General features: G+C 33.8%; 2 protein-coding genes across 3 annotated transcripts in view; one reads left to right on the top strand and one right to left on the bottom strand.

Annotated features, from left to right (window-relative positions):
• Window positions 1-23047, bottom strand: part of LOC109085447 (atrial natriuretic peptide receptor 1-like) — a 1054061-nt gene that overhangs the window by 166712 nt on the left and 864302 nt on the right. The window lies entirely within an intron of this gene.
• LOC109112149 (dysbindin-like) overlaps window positions 22173-23047 on the top strand; it is a 42997-nt gene continuing 42122 nt past the window's right edge. Inside the window, exon 1 of one of the 2 annotated variants that reach the window (XM_042744775.1) lies at window positions 22173-22437. In XM_042744775.1, coding sequence (XP_042600709.1) covers window positions 22395-22437 — 43 coding nt within the window. In that variant the 5' untranslated portion in view covers window positions 22173-22394. The remainder of the gene's footprint in view (window positions 22438-23047) is intronic. The other variant, XM_042744776.1, reaches the window with a different exon arrangement.

The following is a 23047-nucleotide window of genomic DNA, read 5'->3' as shown; positions in this document are numbered from 1 at the left end:
GATCGTTTCACTTTGTGACTAATTTCCAATAAAACAAAATGACTCAAAGAATTTTAGGTTCAAACTATTATATCATTTATGTACAGATTGTTGATTAAATGTAACATAAATGAGAGACACTAACACTGTGATAGCATGACCTGGCTGTGAGGCAATTAAAACACTAGTTAAGTAATAAACTATTGATTATTGAGTTGAAAGACTGACATTTTAAAATGTGCAATGAACATTCATCCAAATGAAGTGTTGATTTTAAATAAAGACTCTGAACTCTTTCCTGTCAGAATGCAAAGGACGTGCATGAAACTTTTACTTTCGCTTTGCAACATACATCACTTCAGGGAAGAAAACCAAGAAAAAAAACATATATGCCCAAAGCACCTCCCAGTGGTCACCACATTAAAAAACTACATGTTGGCACCGGTAGCTTTGTGGACAGCATGCGGACATACAGCACCATTGCGCTACGGGCGTCCCGAGTACGAATCCTAACTTGAGGACCTTTTCTGATCCTGCCCCAATCTCTCTCCCACTTCGCTTCCTGCCAATTCTGATCTGTCCTATCCTAATCAAGGCAAGAGTGCTTTCCAACAAGAAGCACTTCAGGAATTAAAATTGCATTTATCAGATCTTATATAAATAATCTAAATTGCAAACTAAATCCAAACCCGGATATTTTATATACACTGATCCCCCACCCCCCCACCTTCCATTTAAAGTGCTTTGAGTATACAGAAAAGCGCTATATAAATGTAACAAATTATTATTATTATTATTTTATGTAAAGAACTGTGAACTGTTAATAGTGCTACGGTATAGCTAATATTCATTTAAGAAAACCCAATATAAATCATAAAAACTGCCCTCAGCAGTGTACAGTATACTGCTAGAAAAAGTTCACAAATGGAAATTGTCTTGAATAAAAAATAGCTGGATGCCAATAAAACGTGTGGCAATAAAGGCATTAAATAGCTTAGTTCCGTGTGCCACTGTCCAGCTATATGCTCTATATATGTCATGCTATCTTTGACAGAGCATTTGCATATGTGTTGGTGTTGACACAAATAATATTTTTGGCAAGGTTCTGATTCCCCTCACTTAGCATAAAAATATAAGCCATTACACACATTTAATTTGATCTAAATAGGACACACAAACTAGATGGTCAGAAAAACATTATGACCAATGTTCATGGTGGTTATTTTCAGGTAAGCCTTTCTTTCGAATAAAACAGTTTGTTGAAAATAGCAAAAATACTTAAAAATACTAGAAAAACATGAGGAATCTGAAGATAAAATAAGAACATTAGTATGGTTAATATAGTTAATATAGAACACGTCAACATGACAGAGACCTGGACTCTAGCTGAATTGTGGACGTTCACACTGACATCTTTTTATTTTGGCTGGTGTTTGTCTTAGTTTTGTAGATGTCTCGGTTTTCCTGGTTTACTTTCTTGCAACCCAAGAAGAACAGCTGAGGAGCAAAAACAATCAGGGACGAGTCTTTGATTTCACATAACTTATTAAAAGAAGTGAAGTACTGTAACTCTTTCCATTCATTCACATTTAATGAGCTCTGCGGGAGTTGATCCTACACCAATATTGGCAGTGTTTCATCACATCTTTATCAATTTTAAGTTCCAAAATGAAAGCTATCATAGTGTGCTGTTTATTATGAATGCTACATAGATCAAATCATAGTTTCAGTTTCATAGTTTCAGTTTCTTTAATCACCCCAAACTTCCAATAATCTTACAAGCATTTTCCACTTGTTTTTGAGAGTGCATACAACACCTACACATGTGACTGAGTCATGGAAAGTGAAATGGACCTGTAGTCTTGCTCATCAGTGAAAATGAATCAGGCAGGGTTTGGTAAATGGTAAACCCCACCCTAAACCACAGCAGATAGTGCCACACAATGAAAATGAAGCAGTGGGAGATTAGAATTCTCAGTTGAGTGTGTGAAAAAGTGGTTAGAGAAGGTTACACTATACAACCTTTTTATGTTCAAAATGAAGAAAATTTATATAATGAGCGAGTACATCATGAATTCATCTTCCAAACTGTGTTTTTGTCTTATGGTGAATCACAATGGTACACCTATAATAAGTGTACCTGTGTGATGTCATATACATAAAAATGTACTGGCTACAGTGTTTTTCCACAAGATGGATGCAGTTTTGTTCAGTAACCATCAGAGCACCCAAAGTTACACAGTGTACCATTAACTTGCATGATATTAAAGCCATGTCCTACCAAAAGTGAGCGTTAGCACATATGAAGCACCCTTTATTTGGAAAGAACTTCAGTTTAAATTGCCTTAAAATTATGTATAATTATGGTAAATTTGTATATATATATATATATATATATATATATATATATATATATATTTATGTTATTGTAAACTACTGTGTAATGCAAAGGGTTAGTGGTTTGTATGATTCTCTAAGTATAAAGCACAGCTGGAACCTGGAAATTTTAGCACTTCTGGTTCCATCGTCCTGAAGTCGATGTGTTTTTTTAATGGGTTTTTATAAATGACTGAAATAAAGTCTGTGGTTAGTGGTTACACAAGCTCAAGATATTTTCATGTTTTATTATACTGCATAAAATGCATCAGAAATACCCCACTTGTGAAGCTTTTAAAGCTTTTATGTGTCTTGAAAAGGCGTTTAATATGGCTAAATAGAGGATTAGAGGTTGTCTGGGAGATTAAACATCATCACACTGAACAGGTAAACTCATCTATTCACTAGTTGCTTTCACAGTCTCTTTGTGTTTATAATCATATTCTTGTAAACTATTCTAACTCAAACTTTTTTTAAACTTTTAAATAAAGAAAATAGTTGTCAAGTATCCTAATCCTAACCCCAACCATATAATAAGTACAGTACATCTAATTAACTAATATTACCCAGTACTTAAATGTATAATTACACAGTTACAAGGACACCTTAAAATAAAGTGTAACATTGTGTTCCCTAATCTAACGAGTTACTAAATTTGGACAACCTCATTCACACATCTGCTTATGTTGCAATGATGGTAGTGTCTAAGGGAGGATCGTCACATTTTTTCCTGTAGGCTTCAAAATTCATAAAAGTTGTGTTCATTTGTGAAGATTATCATAAGAAACAAAATGTGTAAGAATCATCCACTTTTATTGGTTACAGATCTTATTTTCTAAAATAATAATAAAAATACTGATAATAATACCTTGCTTTTTGTAGAGGGAACCAGGCTTGTACTACTGTAAATTCCAGGTAGGCCTACAAATATACAACATGCCTGCGGCACTCTGCTGAATATTTCCTGCTGAAAAACTTGCTTAAGCCAACCTAAGCTGGTGTTGACCTTTCCAAACTGGTTTTTAGCTAGTTTAGTTGCGTAGCCAGCCTGACCAGCTCAAAAGTGCCCAAAACCCATTTAAAACCAGATCAGAAACCCATCAAAAACAGACTAAAAAAACAGTTTAGTCTAGTTTAAGGTGTAATTATTAAGGAAAAACAATAACAAATGGGTCTATGTTTTAACAACACCATGTTCCTTCGAGCAGTTTTCAGTTTTGAATGCAATTTATAGCTTGCTACAGTCTAAAGACTGATTTCAGCATCACACATTATTGTGAACAGATTTGGTAAGAAAGGTTTTGTCAAGAAAATACATGCGAATGAAGCCTTTGCAGCATTTCTGTGACGTCTGCTCCCCTGCTGCTGTGCAAAGCGTCTAATATTTGTGGACTGTTGTCTGCAGTCATAAAACGACAAGCACAAAAACAACAATTTATGCCTTCCTATATTTATAATGGCCTTGGTTTCTATTCATAGCAGCTATATATATGGGAACACTGTTATTTCCAAGGCTCTCCACCAATGACAAAGTCATTTTCTTATCATCTTGAGTGCTGCTTCCAGAGTGACTGAGACTAGCCTGGCCAATGGCACGCTGGCACAGGCTGAACCGCTCTGTATCGCACTCAGCTGGGCATCATGCCCGCTGCTTCTGCCAGCAGTGCCCACACACAGGTTTAAAACACTCATCCAAAATAGCCCTTCATCTGGATTTGGGGCTCATGCATACAATGATGCATAAATATTCCTATTCCCATGTGTGTTTGTCTATGATTGCTGCCCTGCTCGCAAATAAAGAACAATGTCTCTTAGACGTTCAGGCAAACATACAATTACTCCCCCACACATGCCCATACAAGCACAGGGCCTCATGCTGAAGCAGGCTGGTGTGGGCGGCTCTGTGCCAGTGCTGCTGCTGCTGTTCAGGCCCCACAGGAAGAGCCCAGACCACTTCCTCCTGTCTCACTGCTCCAGCAGATGTCCTGCAGACGTGAAGATCTGTATGACGCACCTCTCCAGAAAAGGGTTATTTATAGTTCACCAGCAGCAACCACTCACTCTTAATTATTACGTTTCATATTCCCTTGTGAAAAACACTTAAAAAGAGTACTTATTACAGAAGTAATATACTTATAGAATATACTGTTTAATAATTGCTAATTAATTAGTTAAAAGACAATTATTGCATCTTAATTGCATTAAAATTAAAATGTATTACAGTTTCAGTTTATAATAAAGGCAATTAGCAGAACTTTAGAGTGTTTTTGACCCTTTTAAGTACTTAAGTACATCTTCTTTACATGTAATTTCACAATTCTGTTGTCTTTGAAATATGGTTAAAATGCACTGCTGAATGTATTGACAAACATTTGTGGTAAACTAAAATATATTACAAGGTTTTAAGAGTGTTAATAACCAATCATGAAAGTTAACTCTTTAAGGACACCTATATGAGCTTTTTGTTACACGTTACATGCACTTACTATTATATTAACAAACAAATTATGCATAATTACATGCATGTAACCCTAATCCAAACCCTAATGCTAACCCTAACCATATAGTAAATGCATGTAGTTAAATATTAATATTACTCAGTACTTAAATATAATTACACTGTAACAAGGACACCTTAAAATAAAGTGTAACCAAGCTTTTATCTCATGAATATTATATTACCTGCAAGAACAGCTTTTAAAATATAGTTTTCAGGTTTGAAGTACATTACAAATGCATGTACAATGCAATTAAGTGCACTTCTTTTTACATAAGGGTTAAGATGCTAAGAATTTTATTATTAAATGGACCCATAAATGAACATTCTGTCATCATTTACTCACTGTCACATTGTTTCAAACCTGTATGACTTTATTATTATTTTTTTTTTTCTTGGTAGAACACAGAAATACTCTTTTCAATACAATGAAACTGAATGAGAAACTTCAAAAGGTATACAGAAACACCATAAACGACATCCGTACAACTTGTGTTCTATATTCAAAGTGTTCTGAAGCTATGACAGTTCTGTGTGACAAACAAACAGAAATTTTTTATATTTTTCACTGATAACCTTTTCTTATTTTGCAAACAGTGTCGGGGAGCTGAGAACAAGATGTGTCTGATTTGTGAACGAATTGTTACAATTGTTAAGTGAACTTCGGATTATTTACGGAACAGATTTAAACTGAAAAGAAAAACACTGCTACCTCAAGGCGAATATCATGACTGAATAACAACAGCAACACACACACAGATTTCCATGTTTTATGGGGACATTACATAGACATAATGGTTTTATGCCCTAACTGTATTTTCGATCCTGTTACCCTAACCCTACACCTCACACAAAACTACTGGCATTTTTAGACTGCCGAAAAGCTTCACAAGAGCAAGGATTTTGGATATTTTCATCATTGTAGGGACATTTTGTCCCGATAACGTAGGACATACCTGAACCACACAAAACCCCATACAATGATTTAGAAGACTTGGAATAAAGTGCATGTGTGGTCATATGGACTATGTAAAGTTTAGATGTGAGTTTGTTCAGGAAGGTGCTACCAGGATGGTGTGTCCATTAAAACACAGAGGATCCAATACTCAGTCCATGATCTTTATTCAACAATTAGAAGCATAGGACTTCAGTCTGTTCCACACAGAACTAACATATTGTCTCAGAAGTATCCTGTGCAGGAGAATGATGCCATAAGAGCATCAGATGAGATTTGCATCCTCTAAATATTCTTATTTCTAGGTCAGTTCAACAGTTCAATCGACATCCAACCAAGCTGAACAAAACACTCGTGTTCATCTGCCTGGCTGAGCAGGTCATCTTTTTTCAGTGACATATAGGTTTGTGTGCTGCTAAAAGGCATCTCCTAGTTATCCCAGGTCTTATTTGTCATGTTTTAAAAGAGCCAGAGCTGGCGAGGAATAAAGAGAAATTGATTCATGTGGCCTTAACGTAAGAGTGAACATACAGATATTAACTGAGTAATAATGCTTATTATCTATGACCAGACAATGACATGAATAAAGTTGCAGATATGGTCATGCTCAGTGAACAGACCCGTGCAAAGGTACAGGCAGATGGTATAATTTATGCTTTAATTAAGTGCCTAATCAGAATCATGATTAAAAAGTTGTCATTGGAAAAATGGCATAATTGAATTAGCTCTCTAAGTGCATTCATCTGGAATGTTATTAAGTAGATGAATTTTTATTCTAGCACAGAATGAACTTAAAGAACTCTCAAAAAGCAGGAGTAGTATTTGTTTCTCTTAGACAGAGTACACACCGTGAGAGAAAGGGTACAGTGCATGATGGTACAAATCACATATTAATTCAGTGCACCTTAGAAAGTACATTGAAGACCTTTCATAATACATACAATGGGGATTTTTAAAAAGACATTCACATATTCTTTTTTTATTTTGCAAATTTATGTTTTAATAGTATTTTATTTTCATCATAGTAGAACAGTGTGAACTTTTAAAAAATTCACTACTTTTTTTTTAACAGATTTTGCTATTTGTGTCATGATCCTTAACACAAAACGGTCACTTTTTATGTTTTTATGCTTTTTAATATATAATAATTAAATATTAATGTATAAATGTTTAATATATAAATGTATAATATATAAGTTTTTATGAATACTCTTTTGATTTGTAATAAATATACATTCTTTCATCACTTTCCACTATTGTAAAACCCCTTTGCAAGCAGAAATATTATCTGATGAATTCTGTGAAGATAGTAGCTGTTTGATAAAATTACATAATTTTGTATGATGACAATGACATTTCAGTAGATGGATTAAAAAAAAATATATATATATATATATAAATTAATTTAAGGCTGACATCCTGGTATAAGCTATAACTCAATCTCTCACTGAGTAATGACTAGCTTTAGCTCATTTACATGTTAATTTTCCTACTATTTTGTAAATAATCAAGTTTAATAACCGACATCCCTGGGATTGATGAAAGCACGTTTCTTAATGTTTATTTATTTAGGGTACCAAATTCAAAGTGAGTAGATATTGAGAGAATTTGAATTTTTTGTCAAACTACTGACCTAAAAGAGTTTCGCCTAGTCAAACTCCTGTATTGTGAGCGCATGCTGCCCTCATCAGGCCAACTGCTTTCTGTATTATTCCAGATGTTGATGTTGTACCTTTCATTTTTTTGCATGAAACTTTTACACATATGCAATTCTAATGAAATAAAGCTCATGTAGACATTATCCATTTCTTCCATATCGAGGATCAGAGAAGGCTACATCAGCTTGAGGCTATAAAAGATCTGTTATATAATCAGAGAGTAGGCTACATTAGGTTCTTATGGAACACCACTGTGACAGAAGCTATAGCTACAGCTATATGGAGGCTATAAAGGATCAGTCTTTGTGAAACTGAATTAAAATATGAGGTATTATCATTTTCTCTCCATCTCAGAGGGCTCCAGATCCATTAAGATATGAGAATCGACTGAAATGAATGAGAAAGTGCATAAATGAGCGTAGGCTAGTTAGGATTTACACCGGACTTTATAGAGGAGAGAGTGTGTTTGATGAGGGGCTTCCGGTGAGGGTCTTCAGATTCATTAGGGGTTTGTATCATGTGAAAGGAGGAGGCATGGTGTCTCATCACATCTTTTGTGTTACACAGCACATGTGTAAAATCACATGAAAGCAGGTGTCATCTGAGTACTGTCCAGCCAAACACAGACAAATCAATTATTAATGATATAACTAATGAGTGAATTAGTAACTAATTTCAAACAGTGATGTTTTAGCTTTAAATCTGAGTGTGAATGTTACTGTACTTCACCACTAGATGGCACGGAAGGCTGATGAATTGTGTTCTTTGACCCAGTTAATCTTCATAAAGCTGCTTAAACTGATCTATCTTGTTTAGTTTGATTCTAGGGCCTCTAAAACATAAACGCACACTTTTCAAACTATCAATCAATAAAATAAGCAAAGTCAGTTTTTTAAACTTTTAAAAATTACAGAAATTAAAACTTTTATTCAGCAAATTCAGCTTTATACTGTATCACATGAAAAAAATTTTTTTTAAATGTTAAAACAGAAAACACTTATTCTAAATTTTGTAGTAATATTTGACAATATTACTGTTTGTACTGTATTTGATCAAATAAAGCAGCCTTGGTGAGCATAAGAGCTCTTGCCAACCCCAAACTTTTGAATGGTGTATAAACAAATTCAGAAGAGATTTTGCAGGCTTCATTTACATGGAATGATGAAAGTGTATATTTTCACTAAAATACTCCCCCAGAGTTCTTGATATTCATTAGGCTGGAAGTACAGTATTAGGAAAACGAAACGTGTTTAATGCATCTACTGTACAGTAAGTGGACAGGCAGTGGTTTTTACAGTCTCGGTTAGACTGTTGTCATAGACAATGGTGATCAGGGCCATGGCATCTCTGCAATTTGGCTTCACAGAGTAATGCTGTTAAAAACAATCAGGTGAGTGTTTATGGAAAAATACTGCTTTTTAGAAGAAGTTTTTTCTAAGGTGTGGGTGGTGAAATGTGGACATATACAAAGACGAGACAGAACTAAAATTAAAATAAAATGCTTCAGGGAGCAGAGTTAACAGTTCGACATAGATCTGTGTTAAAGCTGCTTACATCAGCATGTTTATCTTACATTCCAGCCTTCCTGATGATGATGAGATGACTAGTTATCTATTTAATTTGCAGTATGTTATTACAAAAACACACACCTGCAAAGACAGAGAATTTGTACGCTCTCATGTTTTCATACAATCTGCTTATTCCTCAGTTAGGTTAGGTTTAGGTGGACATTCATGCATTGTACAGATCCTATATCCATGGAAGCCCAATTCCACCACAAAATAAAAATAAGTCTTTGTGACTTTTTTATCTTGCGATTCTGAGTTTGAATCAGTGTAACTGAGTGAAATCAAGATTTTTTTTTTGTTGTAACGACTTCAAATTCCTTGAGATAACTTTAACCAACTTAACTAAACTAAAGTTAACTAAACTTATAATTTTAAGTTTTTTAAGTTTAAACAACACATTATTATATTATAGTAAGTTGTGATATAATTAATATAAAAAACGAAGCGTATTCTATGTGAAATGATGAGTTTAATCACATTGACTAAAACTTGCTATCAAATGCATCACTCTACTGGTCATCTTCAGCGCGAGCAGCTCAAAACAGAAATGCAGAACATTAATAACTACTGTCATATAGGCTAACGTAATAATGAGAGCACTATTGTAAAAATACAAATTGTGAATTGTCAGGGTTTCACTGATGTTTAGTGTTAACTATCTTTTAATCAAAACATAAAGTATTATTTACCCCATTTGTATCTGCGAGGTGTTCGTTACTCATTTTACCTGTGTGTTAACGTCAGTAATTATGGCTGTCGAATGTCTGACTTGACTCAATGTATTTTGCCCCACCCTCAAACATATGATTCGACTATTAGTCGAATATCGGCAAGATTCGAAAATTCCGATTCGACTATGAAAAACCTTAGTCAGAAATGTAAGAAATGTAAGAAATAAAGTCAGATTTATGAGGTTTAAACTCACAATTGTGAAATAAACTTGCAGTTTTGTTGCAAATGTTGCAATTATCTTTTTTTATGTTTGATTTTATGGTAAAAAAGAAAAGAAAAGAAAAAAACAACAAAAGAAACAGAATTGTAAGATGTAACATCAGAATTGTGAGATGTAAAGTCAGAATTAGAAACTCAGAATAGCTATGTAAGCTTGCAATTCAGAGAAAAAAAAGTATGAATTTTGAGATAAAAATCTGCAAATTGCCTTATTTTCTTTCTTTCTTTCTTTCTTTCTTTTTTTTTTCTGTGGCGAAAATTGGTTTCCATACATTATGACCAAATTGGCACTTCGTAAAACAGTTTTCTCATGAGATCAGGTTGGAATCTCTGCGTTTTAGTTTATAAAGTATGTGTGCAGAGGCAGAGCTAATCAGCCTTTAATCCTCTAATTGAGTCAGTTCAGCAACCACTGCCTCACATTGGGTGTAAAACACACACGCTCTCTCTCACATACACTCACTTTAAAACGCAGCCATGCGTATCGCTCTGTCTCTGATATAGTCACTATTCCTGCACTTCCTCATCTGTTTTCACCCCACAACTGCTCTCTCTCTCAAGCGTTTCAATCCCCATCCACTCCCTGTGTCTGCCTCCTTCAGTTCAACTCTCACTTGACCTGTCAAAACGTTCCCTTCCCCTGCAGCCTGCCTCAGTGTCATCATTTGTTCTTGCTCTTAAAGTAACATTAAGAACAAATCCAAACATCACCAAATAAAAAAATTAAGATTTGTCATCATTTACTTACCCTCATGTCATTCCTAATCTGCATGACCTTCTTTCTTTTGTGGAACACAAAAGAAGATATTTAGCAGAATGTTCATGCTTCACTTTTCCATAAAGGGCCACCTTTTCAAAAGAATTTGAATAAACATTAATTTTTGACTTCATTTAAACAGCTCTGTTCAGACTTCTTGTTGCAGTGAAGATTAATGCCTTGAAATCCAATCAGTGTTCAGTGTCCAGGCTGTTTTTGAGAGTGTTAATTTAGATGGGCCCCATTTGATATGTGAGAGTCGTGGTTTGAACTCTGCTCTAGTAATGCAATTACAGGGTCAGATTTGATCATGGCTGGCCATCAAAGCACAGAATGTGTTGTGAGTGTTGCTCTCTGGCTGAAGATGAAGGCTGTTGCTCCAGTGCTTCCATGGATCCATATCTATGTCATTACCGCACACATCATACTCATCTGGTAAAGTAATGGCTTTGTTAAGCATGGCAGATGTGTGCATGATAGCCACAGTTAAGGAGCACACACTGAGTCATGTCAAAAACTCATGGCGCAATGAAAGAAAGACAGTTTTGTATGGAAGCCTGTTTGTGCCAAGGAATAAAACAATTAAACAGGTAACTGCTACTGTAAAAATGACAACTCAAAATCGTTCACCTTACTAAGATTTTTTCATTCACTGAAAATAAAATTGCTAGTTGGAACTTGAACTATCTGTTGTAAGCCACTTGAACTCACTTTCAGACGTTTCTGAGGAAAAGTTCATCTTATTTTATAAATTGAGTTGATTTTATTTTGAAGTTGTAGTTTATATCCAGTTAGAGTGAGGTCAACTTATCTGCGCATGCTCTTTTGAAATTTGTCATGGCAACCGGCTGCGACGGGGTTTCCAAGGATTTTCCCAGGAGCTCCCTTCGAAAGTTTGAAAGTTTGCGTCCGCCATCTTGTCACGATGCCAGCGGTAACTTTCCCTGACGTCTTTGTCGAAGAGAAACATTCCTTCTAATTCTAGTTCAGATAATTCAGAAAGTTCAGATAATTTGGCTTTTTCAGCTGGGGATTTACACATTGTCTGAATTAATACTTAGGCACTATACAACTGTTTATCGGTCATCTTTGGCAATATTGCATTATTTGTAAGGTCTCAACAACACTGTAAAAAATTAAACTTCTCATTTTCCAGTTTACGGAAACTTTTGAGTCTCAAATACCAAAAAATGCTATTTTCTTGAAACTACAAAAAAAAAAAATCCTTGTCAGACCAACAAAATTACCCCAAATATTGCCCCACTAGTCAAACACAGTTGTCTGAACAAAGAATTTCATATTGTTGAAATGTTAAGGCTTTGTGAGTTCCCAGCATGCATTGCAGCATGAATAAATTATGCAGTTACTGTTATAGCATTATTGTTTTGCTGTTTGCTGACTTAAACTTTTTTATTATTGTTTTATCATTATTGATAGTTATTTGTTGTACTGTGATGTAAAGAGCTCATCTTTTTAACATGTGTTGGTTGTCACCATTCTTGAGGTTTGTGTGCCTGGTATTGCGGCCTAGAGTATGTTGAACTGGTTATGTCTATTTTCTGGATATAATAGTCTTGTAAGTTGTCTTACAAACAAAGACAATGTTGTCTGCTTATTGGATTGTCATAGCCTTTCATCTTTGTCATTTGAAAACAAACATAACTTTTTATAATGTGGTTACTTTTTAAACATTTTTTTTTGTTTCCAGAAAACAGAAAAAAATGAATTACCTCAACGACAGTAATTGTTGTTTCAGCTGCTGTGACAAGAATTTTTCGATTAGTAAAATATCTGGTAATCTGAACTCAAAATAGTAAGCTTTTACAGACTTGAAAGTTCCAGTAACTTGAATTATTAAAAAATTAGTTTGTTGTAAGTTGTTGAAAATAGTTGATGAAGCTTATTAATTGTTGTTGTTCTTAAATTATTAAATTATTTTGTTGTTTTCTTCTAATAAATTATTTTGTGTAGTTTGTTTTGTTGAGTTGAGTTGAACTAACTTTTTCTTTTTTACAGTGATACTAAAAGGTAATTTCTAATTGCTATGAACTTGCAAATTCTGAGAAGAAAAGTCTGAATTCTGAGATATGAACTTGCAATTGCAAGAAAAACCTCAGAATGGCAAGATGTAAATGATATAAATTGGGAGAAAAGTCAGAATTCTGAGATTATATTTTGCAAGAGTTTAATTCTCAAAATTCTGTCCATATTGTGAGATGTAAACTCTGAATTGCAAAGAAAATGTCCAAACTGTAATAAAAACAGTGGAATATATATACACAGTGTGTATATATATTCACAATGTATGTATATATTCACAGAATTGTGAGTTTATATTGTTTGAAGCAAATTTCCATATAATTTTTTTTTCTTTCTCACTGTTTTGTTTTAATATTTGGGTCAGTTTTGAAAAACTGCTTAGTGCAGGTTCTTCAGACGACTTGAGCCATTTTTATGTACATTTGGTACATTTTTGATTGTAGGTCAAAGGCTATTACATATCTGTGTTTCAGATGTCAGGGTCTGTCACACATTTTCATACTACATAACTAATATTTTCACATGAAAACCAGCCCTTACATTTTCCCTGTTCATAGGTTTTATTGGCCTCTCGTTGACCTGCTCCTCATGAATATTATTAATATCCTCATGTAGCTACTGTCAGGCAAACACAGTCTGTTCCTGCAGAGCAATATTAAAAATTGCAGGCAGTTGCAACACGGAGAGCCATTACAGTTTATGATTTGCAGTGAGTAAATGAAATGAATCTAATAAAAAAGAAACTGGCACTGTTACAGAAACCATTAAGGCTTGTGTGCTACAAGTTTGTTTATGAAATGTATTTCCGGTCAAAATTCAAGCACATATTCATCATGGCCAGTTGCTGGTGATGCTGATACTGTTCTGTTGGTGTTTGGTTTTGTTTTGTTTTGCTTTGTGTTCTTTTGTTTGGGGTGTCATTTGTTTCCTTGTTTTGCCTTTTGTTTAGAGTTTTGTTGGTTTATTTTTGTGTTCTATTTTAGTTTTTTTATATATTTTGTTTTGTTGATGATTTGTTGTTTTGTTTTGTTTTGATTTGATTTGGGTTTGCCTTTTTTGTTTAGAGTTTTGTTGGGTTGTTTTTGTGTTCTATTTTAGTTTTTTTATATATTTTGTTTTGTTGATGATTTGTTGTTTTGTTTTGTTTTGATTTGATTTGGGTTTGCCTTTTTTGTTTAGAGTTTTGTTGGGTTGTTTTTGTGTTCTATTTTAGTTATTATTGTTATTATTTTTTTTAGATTTTGTTTTGTTGAGGATAAGTTATTTTGTTTTGATTTGGGTTTGCCTTGTTTTGTTTAGAGTTTTATTGGTTTGTTTTTATGTTCCATTTATCATATATATATATATATATATATATATATATATATATATATATATATATATATATATATATATATAAATGGAACATAAAAACAAACAAACAAAACTCTAAACAAAACAAGGTAAACCCAAATCAAAACAAAATAATAATAAATAAATATATAAAAATATAAATAAATAATAATATAATTTGTTTAATTTTGATTTATTTCGGGTTTTGTTGTTTTTTATTTTTATTTTGTTTTAACTTTCCAGAACATGCTAGCTACCGCATAGACATGCACCGCTCACTTTTTTTTCAGACAAAGTAAAAATAGCTTAGTAACGTAGCGTTGTAAAGAAGATTTATTTAAGGCTAGCGAGAAATGGATGTGCTGTCACAGCAAAAACACATTAGAGGAGTTCCAGAAATCTAGGCTGCAAGGAGACCTATGGCTTATTCAGCAGAAGAAAGATTTTCTGCCCTTCTACATAAACATCGGGACTCACTATATAATTTCTTAGAAAGAAAACTTAAAAGGTTTTTACTGGCTGCTGCGATCTAAGCAAATGACACCTGTAAATCTCTCTAATAGCAATTTATAAAGTATGAACTGTAAAGAATAGAAAGCCAATCTAATTACATGGGCTTCAGTGTGATACCATCAAGAGTCCACAGAAACCGAGGACAAAAGAGAACGGTTTAATACCATCTGAAGATCATTTTAAGGGAGCACATTTAAGATAGATAGATAGATAGATAGATAGATAGATAGATAGATAGATAGATAGATAGATAGATAGATAGATAGATAGATAGATAGATAGATAGAATAGGAAACATAACTGATGGTGTGTACATGTCTGCTCAAAATGCATTTCCAAACCAAAAAGAAAACTTTATATATATCAATCATTCCTGAACAAAGGTACCTTGATTTCCACAAAAATTAAGAAGCACAACTGCTTTCAACATTGATGATATTAAAAAAGACTTCTTAGGCATCAAATCAGCATATTAAAATGATTTCTGAGAGATCATGTGAAAATGATGACTGGAGTAATTACATTTTTAAATATATTACAATATAAAACAGTTACTTTACATTGTAAAAAAATTTCACTATTTTACTGTTTTACTGAGACTTCTTGCAAAAACATGCAAGATATATTATATTATATTATATTAATATAAATTAATATAAATGTATATTTATTTATATTATATTATATTATATTATATTATATTATATTATATTATATTATATTATACCTTTTAGAAATTCATTGAGTGCATTACTGTAAACACACTTTTTGCTTGTGGTTTTTACAAACAGTACAGAACAATTTGCCTACCAACTCATTCTAAACCAAAAGACTGAAGCACTGTGGGAAAAATGTAGGTGGCATCCCGCATCTTTGAAAAGCAGAAATCATGTCTCTTCAAGAGAACTGTAGAATGAACAGATGGCCTGCAAGAGATACTGCAACAACTTTCCATTAGTTTGTCTGTGTGTGTGTGTGTACTTCTCATCTGAAGGTAGGAACACCTGCTGAGGAGTGTTTGACACAGGTCTGAATTGACTCTATCGCCTGCTGTTGTTGAAAAGTCCATCTTTTCTGTATTTTTGCTCGACGACGGCCATTTGACAGATGGTTTGCAAACCATCCCGCCCGTGGAGAAGAACACACCTGTCAGAACATCCTTCTCACCTCTCTGGCTGCGCATACAGCCGTCTACAACCCCCCGTGACCCCTTACCGTTGTTGTTCTGATCTCATTGACATCAGTGCAATAGTCTTGTAAATGCATGTTTTTCCTCTGGCGGTGACTGTAAAAGCTTGTACAAACACTCACTCACCTCTGATTCTGAGGAGAAGATAAAGGGAGCTATGATTCAAAATTTGAAAGTTGCCTCAAGCATAGTGTTGCTTAGCAACCGCCTCCTACCTTCACAGTCATGTAGCCGGTAGTTAGTAGTTAAACTGCAGGCCTGGACACTTGTGAAGTCTGTCGGGACCCTCTTCCACACACGCCTCAGCACCTTCCTGTGCATTTACTGTTGTTCGCCTCTTTTGAGCTTTGTGAGATTGAAATCCTATATCAAAATCAGTATCTCACACATGTCTGTGTTCATAGAGCCTTGCACAGAGATTGCAAGAGACCTCAGGGGTTTCCATGTTCAGGGTTCCAAATATTGCATAAAGAGCATGCATGATTGCACAAGTTTAAAGCAACAGACCTGAAGTCAAGTGAAATTTATTGTCCTTCCAGCCACACATACATAAATGGTTGAACAAAATGTTGAGCCGCTGTACAACTATATACAGAATACATTAATGCACAGATATTACACAAAGACCGTGCAATATTACACATTCTTTCACAAAATCATGCAAATACAAATATTGCATCATGAGCAAACATTATAGGACTACTGGCCAGTACACATTTGCATAATTTTACACTTACTATAGTAAATAGAGCATGCATTTTACAACAAATGTTACAGAGAATGCATTATTTATAAGCAAATATTAAAAAGCATGCAGTATTATATAAAGAGCAACCTTTATATGACTATTTGACAGAGTGCACATTTGCATTATTGCACTCATATTAAATAGAGCATGCATTTTTCTACAAATATTACACAAAGTGCATGCTTTATTAAAAATCATGCAGTATTCAATGATTGCACAAAACATTAGTGCATTATGTTTTGTGCAATATTTGAATATAGCATGCTTTTTAAAATAATTAAGACATTAACAAAAACACAGTTTAACAGAACAGTAAACCCTGCAAAACAAAATATATGGGAGCACACTGGAAAGTATAATGCAATATATTAAGTAATACATTTATATGGGAAACTAGTGCTTACATTTTTCAATGTACTGCAATTTATGCATGGACCACATATGGCTATATATAAAAGCAAATAATAATAATATATAGCAACGAAGAACACATATTATTAAACTTTCATCTCACTTTATTGTTTGAATTTATATTACAAATTATATTTTCATCATAAAATACATTTTATGATGAAATATATTTCACTTTTTTATTTTTTATCCATGATTTCATCATAATCACACATACATGTTCCTATATATATATATATATATATATATATATATATATATATATATATATATATATATATATATATATAATATATATATATATATATATACTGTATATAGTACATATACTGTATACACACACAAAGTCACCTGAGCCATCTGCTCTGCCTTGGTCCTCCGCATCCTCCACTTTGATCCAAGTCTCCGCGTCGTCCCTCCGACACAGTTTGTGACAATTATTCTGTGTACTTAATCAATATACATGAAACCATTTAATATATTGATCAGTAATATAGAAGGAAATATATTTTCTTTGCATAAGGGAAATCAATTATAATAAGTAAAGATTTATCACCATCATAATTATTTAAATGCATTTTAAATAGATGAACTGCATTTAATTAATGGTCTTTTAATCAGAAATATTATTTATATAACAAGTAAACAAACCATTTTTAATATAACTTATATGAACTACATTTATAACTGTAGTAATTATGCTGTAGTTTATTCATTTTCTTTTAGAATTTTGGCAAAATGTCATGTTTTGTATTAGTTGTGGTTCACTGGAAGACATCACTGCTGTAATAGGAGACTCAACGTTTCCCCATCAACCTCCTGCTTAAGCCTGCATCAGATTTGAATGCTAATCTGTGTAGACCCTGACAGCTAACACATTCTGACATCAAACATGGCCAGAGGTCTCTAGTGCTAAACCCGACCCTTAAATTACCCAGTCAAATGTCAACTGCATGCAGCTTTTCTGTTTCTTAATCTCCCTACTGAGGGAATGAAAGCGAGGTGGAGAACAGAGAGAGCTTATAAAGCTCTTCCACGTAATAAAACACATCATTGTTAACATCAGCCTATTTGATATACAGTATCTGAAAGAATTCAGGTCACAGAAGGAATAAACGGATGAACTGCAGTGAATGAAAGTGCTGTATGCACATATGGAGGTAATTTCAACACATGTACGCGTATCATGTCAATGGAGTGAGTGAAGAAGTAAATTACACTGTTGAAAAAGAGTATATGATCAGCTGAGAGCTCGATGGTTCATTCCCTTGGGTAAAATGTTCAAAGGCAAACAGTATTATGCCTCATTACACACAGAATGTACACTTGTCAACTCTTGTTTTAATGAGAAAAGGAAAAAGTCCAGTAATCCAGTTTGCTGATCCGGCACACGTGTACGGCTGGAGTATGAGCTCAGCACAGTTACCGGGCAGAACAGATGACTCTGAAAAAGCACTGCACCTCAACAGTCATATTTCAGTTTGGCTAGAAGGTGATTTTTCCACTTTGAGTTTTCTTATGCACACACACAGTTTCTCTTTGTGTATAGAATCAAGGATTGGGGCCCAATTATTATTAAATAGTTATAATATAGTGATTCAATATGTTTCCTCTATGAAACATAGGTATTAAAAGTCAGCATTAAAGGGAAGTCCTTGCCTTTTCTTCCCTATTGTAATGTATATCAGAGTGAAGCAGCTTTTCGAATGAGAAAAAAATAAATAAAAAAATGTAAAGTGGGATTTCATTTGGTCTATTCAGTTTTGATTTCATGATGTCTTTATAATAAAGAGTATTTATAATGATTTTTTTTTCTAACTAAATAAATATTATAACTATTAAATAGAATTTAATATTTTAATATTTTATTTATTTATATCAATGTTATGAAAATTTAATTCATTCACTAATTGAATTGAATTAATAAAAAATACAGATTTTTGGATTCAATTTTGGCACATGTACAGTATTTTATTTATGTGACATACACAATATTTAAGTACTGTTAAAAACACCAACAATTAAAATTAATAATTAATAAAGGACATGTGAGTTTAAATTTAAATTCTTTAAATATTTACTTTTTTTTTCAATTAAATTTTTTTTAAAACATTTTAAAATTATAAACAGATGATGAAACTTTTATACATAAAATATTAATTTATTGTTATTAAAAAACTACAATGAAACACAAACAAAAAAAATAATAATATTATTATGTTTGGTCACAAGATGTTTCTTAATTAAATGCATTTTAAAATTATGATCTCATGAAAACTTTTACATATACAATATTTAGCTATTATTTCAACAACAACAAAATAAATAAAACAATATATAACAATGAACAATGAAACACAAACAAATAAATAATATTATTCTAAATGCAATATAAAGTTTATTTACTTTAATATTAAATTAATATTACTATTAAAATAATATTATTTGAAATACATTTGACAACAAGTTTGATTTATTTTACGCAGAACTATACTCATTTCACATTTTTGTTAAATGTTTATTCTGTCATTCGATGATAAAAACTATGATGGCGTGATAAAAATCAGACTGACATATTATCTTACTAAATATTATCTTATACTTCTTCTTGCAACTATACTGTATATGAATAATAGATTTAGCCACAGTATATATGTGGAGGGGTGCCTGAGGGGTTGTAGTTGGACATTATTTGATCAAAAGTGTCAGTCAATATCCATCCTGAGGCTGAACGTCTAGAAACCAGTAAGACTGTGTTTTCCAGCCCTTTGATCTCTAGAGACACAGTGAGGTTGATCATGTGTCTGTGCTCTCCACAAAACAGACAGCAGAATAAAGCCAACAAAATCAAGTTATTTTGGTTGCTGCAGACCTCTGGAGATCAGAAACAACAGTGTAAAGGCTATGGGGGGCTAAATCAAAAGCCTGACTGGATCACAACAGTGATATGTATAAAGCAGCACTTCAAAGGGAATGTTTTGTCTGGAAAACAAGTTTGCATAATGAGCCATTCAACTCAAAACACGATTTCTGTGTTTTAATTTGCTACATATTCCAAATGAACTGGCACCCAATGCTAGCATGACTGCTCTACATTGTATGATATCATGTTATCCAAAAACCTTTGCACATATGGTTTAATATATATCCCAGATCCTTCTGAGATCAGCAGTAGTTATAATGCTATCGATGCAAGTGCTGCAGACTTTAATGTGGGCTGCACCTAAAGGCAACTGAGAATCATAGCTACTGAGGTCACTATTGACGTTATGGTGATTGAGAGGCATTGCTTTTGTGTGCAGTGCAGCATTACTGCATACGTGGCTTTTTTCTGCAGCTGCAAGGATTAGTTTGAGTGAATCAGTTTTTTAAATGTGCTTCTCACAAATGACACTTGCTTACTATAATACTAAATGACCTCTTAGGTGCTTTAAGGGCTTGTTAGGAATGTATCTTTAAATTCAACATAAAATCTAAATTTATTTAATTTCTTAAAAGAATAGTTCGACCAAAAATGAAAATCTGCTGAAAATGTATTCATCCGTAGGCAATGCAAGAAGTAAATGAGTCTCGTCATTGGAACAGACAGTATTACATCACTTGTTCACCAGTGGATCCTTTGCAGTGAATGGGTGCCGTCAGAATGAGAGTCCAAACAGTTGGTAAAAACATCACATTAATCCACAAGTAATTCACACCATGTCTTCTGAAGTGAAAAGCTGTGTATTTTAAGAAACAAATCCGTCATTAGGACGGTTTGAACTTCAAACCGCTGTTTTCGGAGTTCTCTATCCATAATATTGCTTTCTCCGGTCAAAAAAGGTCTCATCTGAATCAGGAGAGACATATGCACAGATCAAACTGAAAACAGTCTAAAACAGTTCTAAATAAATCTGTGGATTTTGATGTGACAGGACAACTAGGAATGGATTTTTAATTTTTTTTACTGGTGGAAGCTTTGCAATGGGTTATGGACAGGTATTTTGGCCAAAAGCAACAGTTTATTCTTAATGATTGGTTTGTTTCTTAACAAAAACACAGCTTTTAACTTCACAAAATGTAAATTGATGGACTGAAATGGTCTGGATAACTTGTGGATTATTGTGATGTTTTTATCTTAGATGGCTTGAGGGTGAGTAAATTCTTCAGCAACTTTTTTATTTTTGGATGGCCTATTCCTTTAATACTCACATTTCAGGTCTTACTGTACAAAATTTATCAGTGCATGTTATCGACATCTGCCAAATAAATTAATCTAATATAAGTACAAAGAGCCATTTTCTCTTTGTTTTTAATAAAGCTATCTGCTTTATGTACAGGACTGTCTTGAATAACAACAGATTTGTGTTTAGCTGTGCTAATCTAATCTTCTGCTTATTGAGCTCTCAAATGATTCACTCTGGGATGGCGCTACAGTTGGCGTCCAATCATTTGGAGAGGCAATCAAGAGGAGCTGCGGCTCCCTGCCTCTCAAACCAATTACATGTATTCGTTATGATATCTAATTAGCTTCATATTGACTGCCAGGGTGTATCATTCATGTTGGATGAAAAATAATAGCTTATCCATCCAATACTGGCAGCTGTCATTGTTCATACTGTGATGCTATTGTTAACTGGCAAATGTAGTGGAGTTTTTATGGTCCTTTGACAAATAAATTAAACTACTGAATTTGTGCATGAGTGATCTGCAGGTAATGGGTGATTTAAAATCAAATCTATTCTGAGTTAAAATATCTTTTTTTTTTCTTTTTTTTTTGGCATTATCAGTGGCTGATATTTGGAGGGCTCTTGAAATAAATAAATTGGACTAATATTATTTTCTGTCTGTTACCTTTGATGTCACTTTGCCCATTTCTGCCCAGAAATGAGCAAAGATTGCAGCAGATTGCATATTACTCCCTGACCTGCGTGAATGTATAAATGTGGACTAAAGGAATAGTTCACCCAAAAACAACCTGTCTTCATTTACTCACCCTCAAACCATTCCAAACCTGTATGGCTTTCAGTCTTCTGTGGAAATGGAATTACAAAAGAAGATCTTCTGCAGAGTGTTGATCTTACTCTGTCATCTTCTGTGTTCTTCTTCCTCTTCTTTTCATGATTTCCATGCTCTATTAATGCAGTCTCTATCTTCCTCTCTCTCTCTCTTTGAGTGGTTCCCCTCCTGAGATGCTGAGTGGTACATTCCTATCTACTACTCACTGCTGCTCTGCCTCTTGGTCCATCAGACAGCCGAGTGCTTGCTGCACGCTGCACAGCTCCACAGCATCACTCGCCGTGTGTGTGTCTCTCTAAACCTTCAGTGCTGCTCGTTTAGATGTTCAAGATGTGCGGTGGGTGGCCTGTGCTGTAAACGAACATCAACACTTCGGCACTCCCACTGCAAGACTCCTGGTCAGACTCAGTTGCAGCTCTGGGATGTCTTCCCCAGGATCCGCCAGCAGCAGCAAGAGGAATTCCTGTAAGTATCTTCTCTCTTTCTTTTACTGCTGATAGTTGAAGTATCTTTTGACCTGCAGTGCTTCAGTGAATCCACATGGGTTGTTTAAAGATGTGCATGCTGGAACAGAGAAGCTGTTGATCGGGATTTCAGATTGTTTAAACAGTTGTTTACTAGACTTGGCTTGTTTTGTTCCCAATTGGAGGGTGGAAATATTGGGTGGAGTGATATAATGTTTCATTATGTTAGATGTTTATTAATCACTTAATGGCTTTGTAATAAGATGGAAGAAAGAAAGGAGGTAAAGATCATTCTTGCACTCAGTGATGTGTCTTTTAGCACTAAATCAGAGGTTCTTTGCAAATGTTTTTGCATCCAGATCCAGATTTTACACTGGATTTAAGGTGGCAAGCCAAAATGAATGTAGTTGATCATGCAAAGGTAAACAAATGTGTCCTTAAAATCAAATGCTGAAATGTATTTGCATTAGCATGAACTGAAATATACAAAATTATTGTGCGTCTTAAATTTGGATGATTTCACACTCTCGGCAGCCAATAATTCATCAGCCAAAACACTGTGGTCGACAAAAACTGTGTTTATCTTTTTTTAAGTAAGGAAATGTCATGAA

This window comes from Cyprinus carpio, chromosome B19, assembly GCF_018340385.1.
Source record: "Cyprinus carpio isolate SPL01 chromosome B19, ASM1834038v1, whole genome shotgun sequence".
NCBI lineage: Eukaryota > Metazoa > Chordata > Actinopteri > Cypriniformes > Cyprinidae > Cyprinus > Cyprinus carpio.
The sequence above is the reverse complement of the archived record's forward strand: the minus strand, read 5'-3'. Positions and strand labels throughout refer to the sequence as shown.